Raw genomic sequence first — 19,990 nt, forward strand, 5'->3', positions numbered from 1 at the left:
ACAGCTGATCAGAAATGGCTAACTGTGGTTCAGTTTAATGAAGGAAAGGACTTCACATTAAAAAGTGTCACAAATGTGACCCTCAGTTGTGAATGGCAAGAGGCCACAACATATAAATTGTGAACTGAACCAGCTACTGTAGCATTTGAGACAGTTTGGACTTTTGCACATCTGCTTCCCAGATAGCAAAATGAAACCTCTGGCCCAACACATGCCTGGGTCCTCGGCCCGAGTCTGGCCCATGTACTTGCACATCTGGGCAGAGTCCAGCTTTTATCCTCCTGTATTGACTGACAAGAGTTTCCCTGTGTGTGCCAGTATTGGTGCAGATTTGGAAGTAACATCTTACAATCATGCAGTATATGGGCCAGATTTAGGCCGTGGAACCAGGCGTATACTGGGCCAGAGGAAAACAAGCATGTGGCCCGAGTATGGGCTGAATTTGTTAGGTAATATCACAGAGTAACGAATATTAAAATAATTCACAGTAGCTTTTCTTTGTCATGACCCTCTGACCATTGTATGGTGAGGAGTAGGACTATTCCTTTATTGTTATGGTCCATCCTGAAACTCTGACATTCAGATGTGACACACAAATTCCACATTACAATGAATTCTACTGCAGTGCGTTTTTTAATTTTTAATTTTGTCAAACATCTCCTGCCCATAAATATACACTGAAATCCCAGGTTGATATAATCCTGATTTTCCATGCAGGTGAACTGGAGAAATGATGCCGTGTGAAGCCTCACTGCAGTCACAGCATATATAGAGACGCTGAAGGACAGGGGTCTTGTCCAGCAAAATCCTCAGGTGTAAATGTGAGTACTTTACATCACTTGTGCCACATGACATCTTTGATCTTATACTGTATATAATGTATGAACATATGCACCACAGTGCAGAGTTATTTTCTTCATATTTCTGATACCTGTATACTTATATGGAGTCTGATAAGAGTGTTAATTCAGGCTTTATAGTCCCAGAGGTGATCAGTCCTCTCAGAACTATCAGTCACATTATTTCTCTTTAAAAATGTCATTACTTCCAAGAATAATAAATTAATATTCTGGGCCAGGTTTGGAGCATTTTTGATAAGATTGTTAGTGCAAAGAAAACATTGGTTTCTGAAGCTTTCATTAATTCAATCTTTATTAAGGATGCAGCTCGTGGAGGGTTCAAAAGAAGAAAACGACACACAAAACAGAAAGAAATCCACAAAAAATCAGGTCAAAACAAAAGACATTTCACAACGCAGAGCTCAGTTCAGGGTTGGTTAAGGCTGAGATAATACCATTTGCACAATCAGATACCCTACACGTACATCTGTAGATCAGATTTCATATTACAGCAGGGCAGGTGGGCAGGTGGGCGCACCAACATTAACAGACATTTGACTGGTGCTGCAGCTTCTTGGGACTTTAAGCAGCAGCCTCGTACTGTCGGTATAAGCCACTGTGAGTCTCTGCATACCGGCTTTTCTGTAACAAAGCCACAGGTGGGCGAGACAGTATAAATATATAGTAGGGAACAGAAAGCTTTAAAAAGAGAGATCTTAACAGTCTCTGAAGCAGTCTGTCAGTGAGCTTTGCTGTTTCTGTTTGGACACATGAGGGCAGCATGGGTCTGTCAACATGATGTTGTAGTTTGTAGGTCATTTGGATTTCCTGCTTTGATACATCTGAACCTTTAAGCTTCCTTGGTTTTATTGTGCAGATTGATAAGCAAGAGGATTTGGCAAATACACATAAAGTAGTGCAAATGAAAGTAATAATAAATGTATTATTTGGTTATTATTTATTTGTATAGCACCTTTCATGCAAGAAATGTTGCACAACAAAGAATTGACATGCACCAAGTGCTTCACATGAAAAGACATAAAATGAACATAAATATATATATATATATAAACATAGACAGTAAGACAAGATGTCACAAGTTCGTTAAGACTACATTGTGATTTTTGGCAGAAAAAAATAAAAGTCGCAATATATTTGGCCAAATTAAGTATTCATTTTGTGATATTTAAAATGTTGATAAGGAGGTGTGTGTGTGTGTGTGTGTGTGTGTGTGTGTGTGTGTGTGTGTGCGTGCGTGCGTGTGTGTGTTATCTTGGCCTGTACACTTGTCTTTCTCACTGGTGAAGACAAAGTGTAACATCTTAAAAACATCTTAAACACCTGGTGGTTTGCATGGAACTGTATGTGTTCAAAAAAAAAAAGGTGAGACTGCTTGATAAGAATATAGTGTTTTTTTCTTATGGGACTTTGTCCATTGACTGACGAGCTTTGCAGGACTGGTTACACACAGAAATGTTGATTTATTGCTACCGGAATATTATCTGCTTCCTCATCGTAATTGTGTTCAGATAAGAGGTTCTTCCAATTTATATGCTCTCGTAGGGATTTGGGCCGGATACAGAGGAGCTGATGATGACAAAAATAAAACTGAACTCATCGACCTAAGTGTTATGCATGTCAGCGTTTCTCATGTGCCTCACTGTCTTCATGTAGCCAGAGATATTTATGTTTCATGGTATAATATAGATGTTTGATATTGTATGTTTACATGCTCCGCTGATTGCACTGTGCAGATCAGATGGACGACCAAAGTTCTGATTTCGAAATTCAGGAGTTGAACGTGTCTACAGACATTTAAACGTGACATGGCATGAGGACAGCACCTCCGTCAGATGTGCTGACTCTGATAATCTGGATCATTCAGTCTTAAATCTTATTTGTGCAATTAATCAGCACATTGCCAGCAGGGCACTGACTGACCAACAAGACCATTAACACAACTATAAAGATTAATATGTACTGTTGGAACTTACTGTACCGTGTTAGTGTTAGTAAAGAATTAGGACTCGTCTCATCTGGTGTGGATAGCTGACATTTTTTTCTGATGGTGGAGTCTCACAGATCTCCAAACATTTTTAGATTCATCCTCTGAGAATTATTAAATATCCATTGCATTCATGGAAATGTGTCCAGCAGTTGTAGCGGAATAAGGATTTCTGGCTTTACCTACTTTCAAGGTGCACAGAGAAGAGGAACTGTCTTGATAGGTCAAAAGTTTATTAAAAATAACATTTAAGTAATGTTATTAGATTAGCTATATTTTAAGAAAACCCTGCGGACAAACATCAAGCTCAATACTGACAATAACATCAATCTGAACATCCAGCTCCATGTGTCCAAATGTCATGTGGCAGATAAAAATTAGAGATTTTAAAATTAAAATACTTCTCAGGATGATCAATAAATCTTGATGCTGAGTAAGAGCAGTGTGCAGGATTATCAATAATATATTTAATGAGAAAAAGAGTTGTAACAAACACAACTTCTCCTCTGAGGTCAACATCTGGACCACGTCTGCCACAGAATGAAATGCGTCAAATAAAACAAAGTGTGTGAAATTAAGAGTTAGATTTATTTGAAATCCAGAAGTGAGTCAGTCCATGTCAACAATTCAGAATCAATTGTTTAGTTTGTTTTGTTGTAAAAACTTGTTTTCATTTTAAATGTTAAACACTCGTTGCTGTGGTGTTTCTGCAACAGTGGCGGCCTTGATTTCATGTTCATGAAGCCTAAGATGCTGTAGGTGGTGCTGTTTCCTGTTTTCAGCCACAGAGGTTGTACGTGCTCGAAATAACGACCCAGTTCTTGGTGAGGAGTTGTAAATGAAACTGTGCAGCAGAGTCGATGGGCATACAGATGCTATTCAGACTGATATATCACCTGATAACCAAACTGAGATTTATGAGATTTATATCATACGTTCATAAAAAAAAAAAAAAACTTACAAATGACTCTCCTGTGAGGATTTGTGTCAGTAGTTGAATATTGCTTTAAGATCAGTGTCCAACAAAATGACATTGGAATAACTCAGTCATTCACTAACTGACTGCAAAATCAGCCAACGCTGCACACGTCCTAAACCCACTCAAAACATCTGGTGGGTCTATCTTAACCAAGACTTCATTCAGCCTGCAGCAGCATCCCTCTGTTACCTATCAGCATCTCTGCTGCTTTACCAAAAGGATTTAACACCAATAACTTATTTGAAAGAAAATAAAGACTTTTACGTATTAGTCACACAAGGTGGGAAAGTAAATCAGGAGTCTAATAAATGAATATAATGAAATCAGTGTTGCTCCTCCAGTAAGACAAAAGCTGAATGACACTAATGACCCTCAAGAGACGGCAGCATGTTGACGCCAGCTCCAGCCTCTTCTCAACTGTTACTGCTGCTGTCACTGTACTGACACTGTAAAGCAGATATTACATCACATCCCCTGAATGCAATTCAACTATAAGATATAAACATATTATAACATATTTCCTGTACTTGGCAAAAAACACAATTCGATACTACAATTTGAAATTCAGTCGACTAACTGTTGATGTATGGTTGCAACTTTTATTAAAACGACAGGTCTTTGTCAGCGTGGAGATAATTACAAAAATAAACTTTTACATAACTTTCAGTTTCCCTGTATTAAAACATTTGATATGAGGTTAATGAAAGACACTGAATTGGCTGAACTGATGAGGTTTTACTTGCAAAGTTGTGCATGAATCACACAAGACAGAGCAGATTGATTTCAGGATAAAAGCAAAGCGTAAAAATCTAAAAAGCATAGAAATGCTTCATCATCAACATGCCGCAGTTCTTCCCTGGCTGGACTCCACCATCAGCACCTGTGGACGTAGTATCCTGTGGCATATCCTATGATGTAGATGGACACCAGAGCAGCCAGAGCTCCTGCTGTCTTCACTATTATTCCAGTCCTGCCGACACACAGTCTGTTGTGGAGCCTGTGATTGTGGGAGAAAAGGAGTCAAAGAGTGACACAGCTGTTGTTGGACTTTAGTTTGACTCTAAAATTTTTCCACTCAACTGATAACAGGTTCAAATTATTATATTATAGTTTGTGACAAGAAATTTAGTTTTATTAACTCCATCCAACTCAAACACCCATTTACATACATCCTAGCATCTGGTTTGTAGATCATCCACATCCTCCTACATCTCCATAGGTTTGCTCTTAAATAGTACCAGCAAATTCTCAGTAATATTAAACCTTCATATTCAGTCTTTGGATCTTTATGTTTCACCTCATCACAGTCGACTGTGACGCCCCCACGTTCATGTTGATGTTGCTCTCGTTCCAGCGGTCATACTGCACACTGCCGGCATTGTTGGGCTCCATGGCTGGGATCACTGTTCAATCACTGCTCCACTGTTCAGCCTGGACACACGCACTCTGACACAGTGAGGAGGAAAGGGTTTTAATCATTGTGTTTAGTTATGAGGAGAATTAAAGTTGCAGTCTGATCAGTTTAGGCTCAATAAACTGCTGGTAACACATGGTAACACACTAATCAACGTGTTATTATATGTGTTTCACACACATGACTTTTAAGATGAGTTTTGATGCAGATAAATCTTGTCACTCAAAGATTTATTTTGTTTAATCAGATCACATGACTGAAATAATCAGATTCAAAAGGCAGTGATTGGTTGATATTATATCCTCACATTCAAATAAACTGAGTTTGTACTCACCTGAGTGTGAAACAGTCAACAACCTGCCCATAAAGCTCTGCTCTCCTGCACTTTTAAAGCCTCGACTGAGACTGACAGAGCCATTCCTCCTGAGACATCGGCCATAGTTCATGTGTTCACAGAGGTCAGCCTGTCATAAATTCATTGGTTGGAATCCAACTGTTGTCTTTCACCTCCTTATATGACTCCAGCTCAGTGATAAAGGGCAATTCAAACTCTATGTGCTGTAGTTAGTCTCCGGTTTCATCACATCCTGTGCAGATACTAGACTGCAAAGCACAAAATGCTTAGTGTTGTAGATTTCGTGAAACTCTCTCATCTGCATTAACAGGTGATTTGGTTGAATACAACATCACTTTGTCCTTTCAAACACTTCTGTGTCTGCACTGAGGAGGATAAACATGTTTCAGCTGGAGTAACAGTGCCCTCTTGTGTTTTACATGTAAAGAAATCCAACAATCTCAGCCACTCACTCATTTTATTACCATGAATACACTAGTGTATCATGAGCTGAAGACTCACTGATCTGGAAATGTCATATTCGGGATATTTTAAACAGAGAAACTGTCAGATTCCTTGTGGTTTCTGTGTGTTTAAATTTGCACACTGAGAACAAAGAGTTGAATTGACTTTTGTTTCACTTGATTTTGACTGTCTGTGATACACATCAATTATTATTGTTGCAGTTTACATATTATGTTTTCCACCAGCGCTAGGGGCTTATCTGTTTTTTGCTGCACAGTGCTAACTCTGAAAGGCCAAGTGGAGTTCATGGCTTAACATCGTTGGACACTGCTGCCTCCTCATGGACAGGTAGACACTGAAAATGCAGAGGGGTCTGGCATTTTCAGAAGAAAGCAAACAGCAAATGTAATATACGCCTGAGAACGATACATTAATATTCCTAATAACAGACAGATATCCTGTGGAATACTGCAGAACCCTTATCCCACATCTCCATGGAAACAGAGCTGGGTATCCATGTAAGATGAGAAATGATCAAAGACGAAAGCCTAGGATATCTTGGGATTTATGGAGTTAGTATAAAGCCCCCCCCCCCCAGAAAAAAAAAGGATTGTGACATTAAGACAAGACACAAGTTGACTGCAAATAAAGTGGGTAGCTAAATGTCTCCTGATACATTAAACATACTTAAATCGTTTTTAAATCAATCAATCAATAATGTCTTTGAATGGCTACAAAATGCTTTGATTGTTCACCATATGATTGGAGAAGGTTTTTATTTTATTTTATTTTATTTTATTTTACTTTGTCTACTCTTATTCAAGGAACTTATTGTTTCACATCGAAAGTTTTACAAACGTTACCAACGCCTTGAGACTTCCGGTGTGCCATAATACCGCTGCGCATATTTCAGGTTTGTTTAACTGTTTCAACCGCTCACTGAATAACGTCATTGTTTGCTATAACTAGGGTTTTACGGACAGTTACGGACACAGCCATAGGTTCTGTAGTTTATACCTCTACCGGCTGTTCTAACTATTTCTTTAAATATCGTGTAGTTAGCTGCAGGAGTTGTTTAGCAACGGTCGCCCTTGCTAGTTTAAGCTAGCTACCGTTAGCTAGCTAATGTGTTAGCATCACGCGTGTATCACAACACACAGCTGTTTTAGAAGTAATTCAGTACCATTTCACTTAAGATGCTAGCACATGCTGCTACTTAACAGTTCACCCATCGGTCTATTCAGAAACAACTATAACGTTAGCGCACTTTATACGTCTCCTTGACTGGCCTGTGAGCTAAGCTACACATTGTAACGTGATGCATCGAAGAGTAAACTGAAGCTAAACACCGATAACCGTCTGAAGCCAAATTTCACTCAAAATAAAATAACCCGAGTCAACGTCTTATGTTTTGAAATGGTAAATTTGTCGTAGAGTCATCCGTAATTGTTGGTAAATGTGTAGGGAGTTGGTCAGTACAATGCACTTGTGAAACAGTGGGAATACGATGCGTATAATTTGGTTATTAAAGTTGACGTTTTATTAAAATCGTTGGTGTTTGTTGGACTATGTGTTAGCCGAACTGAGAGTGAATCCCAACTGTTTTTGATGATTTTACGTCACCGTGTGACAGAAATTAAATAACTGCTGATTGCTGATTTACAGTAAGGTCTTTAAATCTCACATTTTGATTTGAAGTTCTGCAAAGAGTTCATATTTCCGGTACAGGACAGGGAAGCAGTTTGGTTTTTAAACATGCAGTGACAGTGTGGCAAACTGTAATCTGTCAATGATATGAATTACCAGTGGTTTTAAAATAAATGCATGCTAAATAGAAAACACCACATTTAACCTTTTATTACATTAGTTAAACTAATTGAGATCAAGATCTATTTTGCAAGAGAAATTTAGGTACAGCAGGTTTCGGTTGAAACAAAAACAAACAATGACTGACAAGTAGTTGGTTCTTCTGTGTCATAACTATATTGCTTCATTTTGTTCTAGATGAGCCTCAGTCTTCATGATATAATTGCAATTGACCTGAACTAACATGTAATGAATATGTATGTGTGTGATATGGAACAGGCGGTGCAGAGTGGATGCTGATGGGGGACGAAAAGGAGACCTGGAAAGTAAAAACTCTGGACGAAATCTTACTTGAGAAAAAACGCAGAAGAGAATTAGAAGAGAGAACAGATCCCAAGCGCCAGAAAAATGTAAAGTATTTTAAAGTTAACGTAAGAACCATATGACCCCTACATGTTGATACAGTGTTAAAAGTAATAGCAAATATTTTTCATTACAAATAGCATAATTTAGGGTTAAAAACATATAAATTTGTAATATCTACAAATAATTGCAGTATCTACAGACATTTTTGTTGACTTTTCTTATTCATTATTTTGTGTTTTAACATAATGGCAGTCTCCTGTTCTCCAATTGTTATTTAAGAAGCTTTTGCATCAAGACATTCGCAAAGAAACACTTTGGGTAGAAGTATTATATTATTTTTTGATGTTTCTTTTTTTTTTTGCAAGAAATGTGTTTTAAAAAAAAAAAAAAAAGAAAAAGAAAAAAATAGACTGCAAGTACCTGTAGATACATTCCAAATGTTCTGGTATTTGTATTAACTTCCTTAATCTCTATCTGATGACATTTTAATGACTTGTCTCCAGCTCAGACTTCAAATTCTGCTCTTTTTGTCTTGCACAGTTCACACAGGGCCTTGTTCCACAGGCGGATGATCGGGAATCCAAACGAGACACTCCGGAGGAAGGAGAACTACGGGATCAAAGAATGGAAATAACAATTCGTAATTCCCCGTACACACGGGAAGACTCAACAGAGGACAGGTACTTGGAATTGTAGGGAACAAACATAGGTAAATATGTTGATGCTGACTGCGAAAGTCAGGAAAGTGTATTTTTATGGTGTGTGTATGTCATATTTTAGGTTTTTTTCATAGTTTAAAAATGATATACAACCCAGTGCCAGTGGCTGTTTAGAGTCTCACAGTATTGTATTTACATTTCCTCAGAGGAGAGGAAGATGAATCACTAGCAATCAAGCCTCCACAGCAGATAGCGAGGAAAGACAAATCTCACCACAGAAAGGAGGAGAAGAGAAAAGATAAAAGACGTCATCGTAGTCACTCTGATGAAGGAGGTATTCGAGACCTGTTTAATTACATAAACACAAACATATGTTTTACTGCTGAAACCAACACGTTTGGAACTGTTTTGTGGGTCTGGTTCCACTTATGGTTTGATGCTTCTTCAGCAGGGAAACATGTGCGACCCAAAGACAAAGAAAAAGAGCGAGAGAGCGATCGCAGGAAGCGTCAGTGGGAAGAAGACAAAGCCCGGCGAGACTGGGAGAGGCAGAAACGAAGGGAACAGGCCAGAGCTCATTCACGCAGAGAGAGGTGAGCATTGACTCTAGAGAGGAAACACAGAATAGATGATCTCATGTTAGTTTAGACAGAGATGTGTTTAATTTTGAAACAGTTGATTAAAACGTCAGTGGAATCAGTATACATTGAATATCAGCAGTTATGGAAATGTGTTAATCATTCAGTACAGCTGTGAAGGAAACAGAGCAATTCCAATCCCAGCAATAAAGTATCTGTATCTCTGAATAAGACAAACTTTATCAACCCAATCCAAAAATCCAGCAAACATTGACAACACTGGGCTTTTGGTTGTCTGAACAGACCTCGAGTGGATTCTCCTGGGTTTTTTTTGGACCACAGGGACCGGCTGGAGCAGCTGGAGCGCCAGCGTGAACGGGACCGAAAGCTCCGTGAACAGCAGAAAGAGCAACGGGAGCTCAAGGATCGAGAGAGGAGGGCCGAGGAGCGGCGCAAAGAAAGAGGTGCTCGACGAGAAGGTCAGTTAGTGAACCTAGACACCTGCTGGACCACAGACGTGTTTTTCTACTTGGACCTAGCCAGGCTAGCTGTCTCCCTCTGCTGTCAGTCTTTATGCTAAACTAGGCTAATTATGTCCTGATTCCAGTGCAGTTGTTAACACATGGACAGAAGAATCACATGGATTTCCCCCATGAAACCCAGGGAAAGAGAGTAATTAGGCGTATTTCCCAAAATGTGGAAGTGTTCATTTAAGGACTGTGATGAATCCTGTGAACCATGAAGTGAAATAACAGCAGTGGATAATAAGAGACTTAAATGTCCGCAGTGCCGTCTCACCACCGGATGCTCCCTGATGAATATGAGAAGCCAAAACAAAGTCATCGCAGCCGCAGTCCTACCTGCGTTCCCCGAGACAGATCTGAACACAGCGAACCACGAAAAAGTGCCGGTGAGTTCACCATCACATCACAGTCTCTAGTACGGCTGAGAATTACCACTGATTTCCTGAAACGATTCAATTCTGATTCACAAGGTCCTGGTTTGATATCGATTCAGTTACAGATATTTCAGTTACAATATCAATTATGCTTGGATATGAATGAGATTCTCAGAGAACTAATGCTGTTAATTGTTCCTCTTACCTGGTGCATTATTAAAAACATTAATTCTTACTTTACAAATAGACCCAAAGCAGTTTTATTAACGCGCACTCTGTTTAACATGACAGTTTAGACATGCATCTCAAGAAGAGACCTTAGAGCTATTAGCTCTCTACATGACATAACGCTTTAGTGATGATCGGATCTTCAAGCTCTTTGTTTCCTGGTACAATCACTCATGTTTCAGCGTATCTCACACTACTTTTTGTCTGCAGCCTCGAAGGAGGATAAACCAGAGGGCAAAGACCTGCTCGCAGACCTCCAGGACATCAGTGACAGCGAGAGGAAGACCAGCACAGCAGAATCCTCCATGGGTAACAGACAATCTATGCTTACAGCAGCCAACTGGCAACACATGCAGCTACAGCTCTGTAGAACATAAAATTTGATGAGGATAATCGCTCACTCATGTTAGTCATTATAGCTTTAACTTTACTAGAAAGGATAAGTAGGTCAGGACACCTCAGGAATTTACTGGTGCCAACACACAACCAGCAGGACCAACATCAGGATGATGACATGGCAGTTTCGCCATCGCAGTAACATTTCTGATCTCTTCCCTCTCGTCTAGCGTCAGGATCAGGCTCTGACGAAGAGGAGGAGGATGACGATGACGAAGAAGAGTCCAGCAGCCAGAGCGAGGGTGAAGAAGAAGAGGAGGAGGAGGAGGAGTCTGTCTCAGGCTCAGGAAGGTCTGAGCAGAGTGCAGGTAAAAACTATTACAGACTCTTCTTCTACGATGAGTTTTATGTGACTTCACAGCATCGCAGGTTTAATAGTTACTTCCTCCTTTTCAGAGGACGTGAGTGAGGACGAGCAGTCAGAGGAAGACTTTGAAGAGGAAAGGGAGAATGGAAATCACATACCTGCAGGTGGGTGAACACACCTCACCATTCATGTCTATGAGGGTATGATATTAATTCTAATCCAGAGGAATAAACACAAAGTTAATGGTTCAAATTTCCTGCAGCTTGATTTAATTGTTAATATTTGTGTTGAGTGTTGTTACAGTTCTTATCTGGAAATCAGTTTAAATAGTTACATGGCCAATAAACTGAAACGCAGAGGTGTTGCGAATAACATTAAAGAAGTCAACATGAACACCAGGAGCCTAAAACTGAAGCAGTTAAATGGAATTTATCCATCATTCATTTTATTATTTACACCTGTAATTCATGTTCAAACGTCTTCAGTGGAAACGGCCTGTTGACAGGTTTTAGCATAAAGGTTCATTTTTGACCTGGGAAATAATAGTATCAACTAAAAACAAAAACTTTGACTCAAGGTCCTTACTGGCTTTTTCTTGAGCTTTCAATTCTATCTCATGGTCTTCTTCAGTGGTGGAAAGGTCTCCCCTGACCTTCACCTGTTAACTGAACTGAACCAAACCATAAACCACAACAAATGTGCAAAGTGCATTTGTTGATGAAAACCATGAAAACGCTCAGGAAAAGCTCAGGAAAAAAAAAAAACATGTAAAGATTCACAACGTTTCTTTATTTTTAAATTTCATTAAATGGGTTTTAGCCTGTAGGTCAGACACAACAAAAACAAAAACTTGCAGTTTGGGAAATTGTAATGTGCAATTTTCACAATTTTCTGATATTTTATGGAAAATTATTGACAGGCTAATTGATTAAGATGATTGTTTTTTACAACCGTGAATTGAATCTAGTTTTAAATTTAACATTAAATATGGCATCTTACAAACTTCACCTTTTGCGTCGCAGTGCCAGAGTCTCGTTTTGACCACGACTCCGAGGAGAGCGGCGAGGACATGGAGGACGAGGAGGAGGATGAGGATGAAGCAGGAGATGGTGACCCTACTCCTCAATCCCAGACACACTCACGCTCCCCCACCCCCGAAGAGAACTACATCCCCGACTCCCCCCCGATTTCACCCGTGGAGCTGAAGAAGGAGCTGCCCAAATATCTGCCTGCTTTACAGGTGAGCAACGACGCAGCACAGATCTGCTGCCTATCCATATAAATCACAAACACGCTCGCACATGTAATCATCTGATGCAGGTTAAGCCGTATGTTCAGCTCAGTCACATTGTTTGTGTGTGTGGTTCCAGGGTTGTCGCAGTGTCGAGGAATTCCAGTGTCTCAACCGAATAGAGGAGGGAACGTACGGTGTGGTGTACAGAGCCAAGGACAAAAAGACTGGTAAGAAAATAGATATATTTACTTTTATAATTCAAACAGCTGTTGATGTATGGAACGATAAATAAGGGTTTAATATTTGCAGATGAGATCGTGGCTCTTAAAAGGCTGAAGATGGAGAAGGAGAAGGAGGGTTTCCCCATCACCTCTTTAAGAGAAATCAATACAATTCTGAAAGCTCAACATCCAAACATTGTCACAGTGAGGGTGAGAGAACTTGTAAAATACTTTCTTATGTAAAAACTTTTATTTATTTATGATGTTTTAGGTAATTCCTTTTTTTAAACTCTATATATTGTCTTTTTGTCCAAATACAGCAGCATGTTCACCACAAAACATGACAGTTATCAATTTGCAGTGTCCCTTCTTGACTTCCATTTGGTTATTTGCAGTTGTCCATCACTTTTTCTTTTCCTGTTTTTCCAAAGAGGAATTAAATTTTATCTAGTTTCAAAAGTTTCATTACATCTCTCATTAGATGCAGTTTTTCTGTTTCCAGTTTAGTAAGTTCAGTCCTTGTGCTAATGCTAATGCTACCACAACATGGTCCATGTGTTTTCTTACTATGTTAAAGTCTACAATTCCTAAAACCGCCATCAGGGGATCTAAATCAATACCTCTATTTCTCCAGTAATTTATGCTAATGATGCAGGAGCAGGAGATCTAGGGTTCTTGGTAAATCTAATCCGTCCTCTCACCCCACGCTGTCTTAGGAAATAGTCGTTGGAAGCAACATGGACAAGATCTACATCGTGATGAACTATGTAGAGCATGACCTGAAGAGTCTGATGGAAACCATGAAGCAGCCCTTCCTGCCAGGTGACGTAATAATAATGAGATTTAAACAGTAAGATTTTTCTTTATTTTTAGTTTCAGCAGCGAATGTCTCCCCTCTGTTAAAGCCTGACTCGTCTCTTACAGGTGAGGTAAAGACTCTGATGATTCAGCTGCTTCGAGGAGTCCGACATCTCCACGATAACTGGATCCTGCACCGTGATCTGAAGACGTCCAATCTGCTGCTGAGCCACAAGGGTATCCTCAAGGTAAGCGAGGTTGTTACTGACTAACTAAAGCAGCTGTTGTTTATTTGGATCCGCATTAGTTGTTACCTTGGCAACAGCTACTCTTCCTGAGGTCCTAGAGGGCAGCTAAGGGGTCTGCAGCTAAATTAAATATGTGTTAAAAGTGAAGTAGGTTCTGCATTCACGGCTTATTTTTTCACTTGACTATTGCACCATTGGTTAAAGTCTTTCTTTCTTACGGTCGTCTGGGACGATTCGACCCCTACATATAATCATATTCCCACATGTCCACATGTGAGTAACCGATTTGAAATGTACACCCTTGTGAGAATACTGCATGGCCTTCTGGGAAATGTTGGAAATCAGTAATTGAGGTAGATGAGGCAGGCTGAGAAGAAGCTGGTTGCCTTCGAATGCAATAAACATGACAGATTAATGTACAAAATGTACAGCATAAATGAGTTTACTTTCCCTGAACATAAAGATATATCTCTATTTCTAAATAAACTTTATTACAGTTCATGAAAAGATAAAAAATTTGAAATTAATATTATCATATATTTAACCTTTTATATATATTTAACATCGTGTTTCTTTCCTCTGCTTCCTGTGTGCCTTAGCCCCTCCCCCCACACACACAAGGAGTGGAGCAGCCCACCTAGGGGAAACAGTGATATATAATATATTAGTACTTTATATGACGTCTGTTATTTTGAAGTACTGTGTTGATCCTTCTTGGCATGAAGTGCGCGAGATCGTGACATATCGTTACGTCTCTCCTGGTCCTGGATCCTGGAGGAAATCCATCTGTAGTTTGTTAGAAGACAGAAACTCAGAGAAAGAGGTTTCCTTTAATCCATCTTCTGATGATGCACATCTTTCCCCTGAGTTAGCAGCAGTACAGCGCAGTTGCACAAACAACACATGATTACTTAAAGTCAATTAGAGCATGAACTTCTGGCAAAATGTCCGACAGACTGAGTTCATGTTTAAATAAACCAGGTTTTTACAGACATTTTTCAGCATGAATTTCATGCAAGCTGACAATAGCAAATACAAATTACACTCCGTCATATAATTTTTCAAATCTGATACGACTAACCCCAGAACGTATGACTGTTTGACTGTTTGACTGTTGAACCTTCTTAATGCTGAGGCATTGTTCTCTTTCCCAGAATAAAACGCAGTGGTTTTAAAGTTCTTTTTTTCTTTCCATCTGTCTTTTACTGTAGATTGGCGACTTTGGTTTGGCCCGGGAGTACGGTTCCCCCCTGAAGCCGTACACCCCTGTAGTGGTGACCCTGTGGTACCGGTCACCAGACCTGCTGCTCGGAGCCAAGGTGAGAATTCAAGCCGAGGCTCCCTCCCCACATCGCAGCAGCAGATGAAATACCTATCCAATAGCTTCGACTGCAAACGTTACATCATCTTGATTGACTGTTTTATCCAAAGATATATCACCAAGAGAGGACAACATCTGCAAAGCATTTGGCCTAAAGATAACAAATGCCGTGAAACACTTTCTGAGTTTTACGTGTATGATTTACAAAGCCAGGCGGCAGAAGTCCAGCAGCTCAGTCAGAGCACATCCACTTTCACACAGACAAACTCGAACGTGCCAGGAAGACTGTCGACTTTATGTTTCTGCGGACTGACACTGTGTTTGTTCTTCTCTCCGCAGGAGTACTCCACAGCTGTGGACATGTGGTCAGTGGGCTGCATATTTGGCGAGCTCCTGACCCAGAAACCGCTTTTCCCTGGAAAATCTGAAATTGACCAAATTAACAAGATTTTTAAGGTAAACGGCCTCGTTTGCCCTTTAAAATAAAATAAATCCTCAACATAAAGAGTGAAGCTCTTGTGTTTACGGCCTGTAAATCTTTAGTGTCGTCTGTCAGTGTGTCAGCCTGCAGTTCTGCTCTGCACCACAGGGTGGAGCTCATGGTGGATGTCACACCAGCTGATGAAGTTATTATGAGACTGAAACCAGAGTTGGCTGAATAATTTTCAGTAGACGATGTGCATAAAGCGTGACAGCCGTTATCCTACAGACTTTACCAGTGATGAATTAAAGTATTGAAATGTACTTAGGACTAGGGAACTGCCACATGTCTGTGGTTGATGATGAGAATATCTCATCTGGGTCTGTCTCTAACAGTTTGTCTGCTGACTGGTGTGTGTTGCCTGTAGGATCTGGGGTCACCCAGCGAGAAGATCTGGCCTGGCTACAACGAGCTGCCCGCTGTGAAGAAGATGACTTTCACAGAGTATCCCTACAACAACCTGCGAAAGCGCTTTGGAGCGCTGCTCTCAGACCAAGGCTTTGACCTCATGAACAAGTAGGATTCTTAAAGATATTATACACCTCACACACTGGACTACGTCTTTACCGCACCGCCATGCGGCTGATCGTTGGTATTCCAGCTGTTTTTTGTCTTATCAGTTCGTAAACGGATCTGTTTTTCTGGTAGATGACAAGATTTGATAGTTTTGAGATTTTAAGACTAAGTTTGGTCTTGTGTATTAATAATAATGAATAAGTCACAAGAATATCCACATATGCATTATATTATAAAATATTTGATGGCTGTGTTTTCAGTCAATTATTGATAGAACACATACCGATATCATACGCCAGTGAAAGGAAAATGTCAACCACTAATATCAGTAACAATCAGCAGGACTGCTACAGTGGAAATTGCCTTACTTGGATGAACGCAGCGCTACGCTGTCAGGTTCTGTTTCTCTTTCCAGAGCTTTTTATTCAGTCAGTGCATTTCTGGCGAGCCGACTGAAAACATGACAACGGTAGCGGACTGGTAATTCATCAGCATGCCTCAGCAGCAGTCCCGTTCCATCCCCTTGTTCCGTTTCTCACAAACACCATGGTGATTCTCCACACTCCAGGAAAATGTTTTAGAAAACACACACACTTAATATGGAGGATCATTTTCACACAGAGAGTGAAAGGTTTATAATTCTTCCTCGCACATTCCAGAGATCGGCCGAGTGTAGCAGCTGCAGAGAGCAGAGACGAGCTTCTCCTCTCAGATCTTCACCCACCCACAGAGCCTGTTGCCTACACCTGTAAATGACAAAACCACACCAGGCAGTTTCCTCGCAGCTGCAGAGGATGGTAACAACATGTCCACTGTGCTGCCGGAGGGATCACGGTTCAGTGGAACCTTGGCGCCCTGCCAGCGCCGCTGAAACCTTCCAGCTCGAAAAGCTTCAGACAGCGCAGTGTAGTAGAAGTTTAGAGGTGTAGGATGGCAGGTAGACATCACAGAGCTGTTTGGAATATCACACCCGCCTGTGTAGAAGAGTGAAGTCTGAGCAGGGGCTTCTGACCTGTTTTTTATTTACTACAGCAAACTGAAGGAAGAGCAATAATAAGATTTGAAAGATAAGAGATATTTTTAGTTTCTATCACCTTGTGTCTCAGTATAAACAGGTCTGTGTGAGTCATGAGGTGCAGGAAGGAGCGTTCATTCTTGGAATTCCACAACAAAAACACTAATTTAGACACAAGTGGACGATTGTCTCCTTCGATGCCGATGTTGGCCCCCAAATGTCACAAAGCTGGCGGCAGTCGCTCAGTAAATCCTTCTCAGGGATTCCCTCCACGTAAAAACAGAGACGCTTTGTTTGATAAAAATCTTTTCCAGGCTAGTGTTCATGATTTACCGCAGCGCCCCCACTCACACAGAAAATTCCAATCAGACACAGTTAGAAAGCCAATTATCACAATTGAGTGGCTCTCCATTGTGCTGTGTTGATCCTGTCATGTACGATTAAGCCACCGGCCGCTTGTGCCACGGCGGCATCTTCTGTCTAGTTGTTCTTTCTTTTTTTTAAATATTCTTTTTATTTAAGCAGTTTTTCAAACATTTATTACAAACAAACGACTGTCACGGACAAAACAAGAAACAAACACAAGGGGGGAGGCGCTGCTCTATTTGTATTCGTCCATTTTCCCCTTCGACTCTGAGAAGACTTGGATCTGTCCTTGATTAAAGTCCATTTCTTCCATTTTTGTTCAAACGTCAGGGACCTCTAGCGCTCAGGTTGTTTTAAAGCAGCTTCTCTTCAGTAGCCTGATTATCAGATTCATTTGCCTGTTTATGTTTGAGCAGCAACATGTGTATCTGTGTTCATCTCATCCCCACTTGCATCATATTTTGGCCGTTTTCTTGTGATTATTTCACTGGCTCTGGCACAGAAAGATGACGCCTCCGGCACCAGATTACCTCTTAACCAGAACAAATTCAGACTTTAACCTGTGCTCTCCACACAGAGGTTTCCATATACAGCCCACACATATGAACACATATGAACTCCAGCACTGCCTGTTTTCCAGATTCCTAACTTACTGCCCCAGTAAGAGGATCGTGTCGGACGACGCGCTCAAGCACGAGTACTTCAGAGAGACGCCGCTGCCCATCGACCCGTCCATGTTCCCCACCTGGCCGGCCAAGAGCGAGCAGCAGAGGGTGAAGAGAGGCACTAGTCCTCGTCCACCCGAGGGAGGCCTGGGCTACAGTCAGCTGGTAAGGACATTAGGCTCCACTTTCTCCATTACATACAGCTACCAGGCTTTCGGAACGGCGTCTGTGTTAAATAGATTACAGACCTACAGGCTTCTGCTTTGCGTCGGTGTATTTCCTCCTTGTGTTTTCCATGATGATCTGCTTTTAGATCTTAATGTTTTCAGCAACGGTCCTCCCCACCCTGGAGTTGTTTTTTTTTAACCAATAAATTAGACCATTTCGTTCTTGAAGTTTTATTCTCGTCAGGTTGGAAAAGCTTCAGTCTGACATAAACATTCTCCAATGGAACCAAGGAAGAAGAAGAATAACAATAATAATATTAATAATAATAAACATGTTCATGCATACTTGTGGAATACAATCAAAATGTCTCTTAGGATCCGTGAAGGGTTTTCCAAAAGTAACCAGTGTAGTGTTGATCAGTGAGTGAAATCAGAGGTTTGATGAAACTGAACTAATAACTGTGTAATGTCTCTGCAGGGCGATGACGACCTGAAGGACACGGGCTTCCACCTGACAACCAGCAACCAGGGAGCGTCTGCGGTCGGCCCAGGATTCAGCCTCAAGTTCTGAGCTTGAATGTGCGGGACACCTGGCTGTCTGAGCCGGGAAGGAGGGAGCAAAGAGTTCTGGGACTTGTTGTTCTTTTGGAACTGGACGGTGTCGCTGTTTTACCGCGGTAAACCGGATCCTGTATCTGATCAATCACAACTGTTACCAAATAGTCAGGACTGTCTCACAGCAAGACTGGTGGCTCAAACATGTTGAATTTTCAGAATTTTTTCCCTCAACTTTTCAGCTTCTTCTCTGTATTTTCACGCCATCTTCACCATATTAGCTCTTACAGAGGAGACACGACCATAAATCTGTTAGAAGTTTAGCTCTCATGTTCGACTTTTATTTTATTTTCTCTTTTATACTTCATGAGAGAGGACCAGATTTTATAAATGGTTGGTATTTCCTGGCTGCCTGAGCTACTGTATAATGATGCAGCACTGGCTGTGTTCTCCATCCAGCTTAATGTTAGAAATTTACTCGGGACTGTCGGCTCACTCGATGACAGGGGGACAATGTTTTTTCTAGAAATAAAGTTTGAAACTTTGTTTTGTCTGCCGTTTTCCCTGTATTTATAAACTCTGTCCAAGCTATGCAAACACAACCGCACACTGCCAGAGGAGAAAAAAAATGAAGGGAAGTCGAGCCTTAAAAAAAAAAAAAAAAAGAAACAGCCTTGAACCCGACTTGGTAGACGCTGTCCAAAAGTGATGTCATTCTCTGCACTGCACACTTTGTCTCAGTACTTTGTTCTTTCAGGGAAAAAGAGGCCCAGACTTCGCTCTGCCTTTGTTTTTAAATGGTTCTGCAACTTCAGTATTAAACCAATAAATTCTTTGATTTTGAGCCGAAGAAAAATAAACAGTACAGTTTCGTTGCCTGCAGGACCGCTCGCTGCTTTCACTGGAACACGCGCAGAAAAAAAAATCCCCTCGTCCTGAGACGTCCAGAGCCAGCACCGAATGGAAATGTTCATTAATCAGTTTTATCTATCCCCTGCCCCCACCGGAGCCCTTCTGCAGATTATTACACCTGATGTGTTGAATAAGCTTGGACGGAGAGCTGCGGGTGGAACTGACTGCTCAGTCTCTGGAGACAGACTGCTGGCTTCACTGTGAGGCTAGTAAAGTA

At 40.8% G+C, this 19,990-nt stretch overlaps 2 protein-coding genes and 1 long non-coding RNA gene across 9 annotated transcripts; 2 read left to right on the top strand and 1 right to left on the bottom strand.

Moving 5' to 3' along the window:
- The first annotated feature begins 745 nt into the window (after positions 1–745).
- On the top strand, positions 746–19,407 carry cdk11b (cyclin dependent kinase 11B). 6 transcript variants are annotated; one of them, XM_087172186.1, is made up of 20 exons: positions 746–821; positions 8,122–8,252; positions 8,749–8,888; positions 9,074–9,201; positions 9,316–9,460; positions 9,749–9,924; positions 10,233–10,355; positions 10,782–10,880; positions 11,138–11,275; positions 11,346–11,438; positions 12,297–12,514; positions 12,645–12,735; positions 12,818–12,939; positions 13,446–13,551; positions 13,654–13,775; positions 14,987–15,094; positions 15,436–15,552; positions 15,945–16,093; positions 18,115–18,304; positions 18,785–19,407. In XM_087172186.1, the coding sequence occupies exons 2-20, from the start codon at positions 8,136–8,138 to the stop codon at positions 18,875–18,877; spliced, it is 2,475 nt and encodes an 824-aa protein (XP_087028312.1). In that variant the 5' UTR covers positions 746–821; positions 8,122–8,135; the 3' UTR covers positions 18,878–19,407. The 6 variants fall into 6 exon arrangements, with proteins under 6 accessions (XP_087028312.1, XP_087028313.1, XP_087028314.1 ...); XM_087172187.1 differs by lacking the exon at positions 746–821 and adding an exon at positions 6,906–6,949 and having other exon boundaries at positions 9,749–9,909; XM_087172188.1 differs by lacking the exon at positions 746–821 and adding an exon at positions 6,906–6,949 and having other exon boundaries at positions 9,788–9,924.
- Positions 4,403–5,749, bottom strand: LOC111650017 (small integral membrane protein 1-like). 2 transcript variants are annotated; one of them, XR_002760369.2, is made up of 3 exons: positions 5,572–5,749; positions 5,121–5,269; positions 4,701–4,820 (listed from the first exon to the last, which is right to left on the bottom strand). XR_002760369.2 is itself a non-coding variant. In XM_087172181.1 (2 exons), exons 1-2 carry the CDS (start codon positions 5,213–5,215, stop codon positions 4,697–4,699), a joined length of 219 nt encoding a protein of 72 aa, XP_087028307.1. In that variant the 5' UTR covers positions 5,216–5,218; the 3' UTR covers positions 4,403–4,696. The 2 variants fall into 2 exon arrangements, 1 of the variants encoding a protein (XP_087028307.1); XM_087172181.1 differs by lacking the exon at positions 5,572–5,749 and having other exon boundaries at positions 4,403–4,820; positions 5,121–5,218.
- LOC147819568 (uncharacterized) lies at positions 16,100–17,164 on the top strand. The gene is made up of 2 exons (XR_015436799.1): positions 16,100–16,642; positions 16,753–17,164. It is a non-coding gene; the product is annotated as an uncharacterized LOC147819568 (long non-coding RNA).
- Positions 19,408–19,990: the final 583 nt, after the last annotated feature.

Source organism: Seriola lalandi, unplaced genomic scaffold (assembly GCF_002814215.2).
Source record: "Seriola lalandi dorsalis isolate HSWRI2012SDOR001 ecotype SW California unplaced genomic scaffold, Sedor1 jcf7180002052119, whole genome shotgun sequence".
In the NCBI taxonomy this organism is placed as follows: Eukaryota; Metazoa; Chordata; class Actinopteri; order Carangiformes; family Carangidae; genus Seriola; species Seriola lalandi.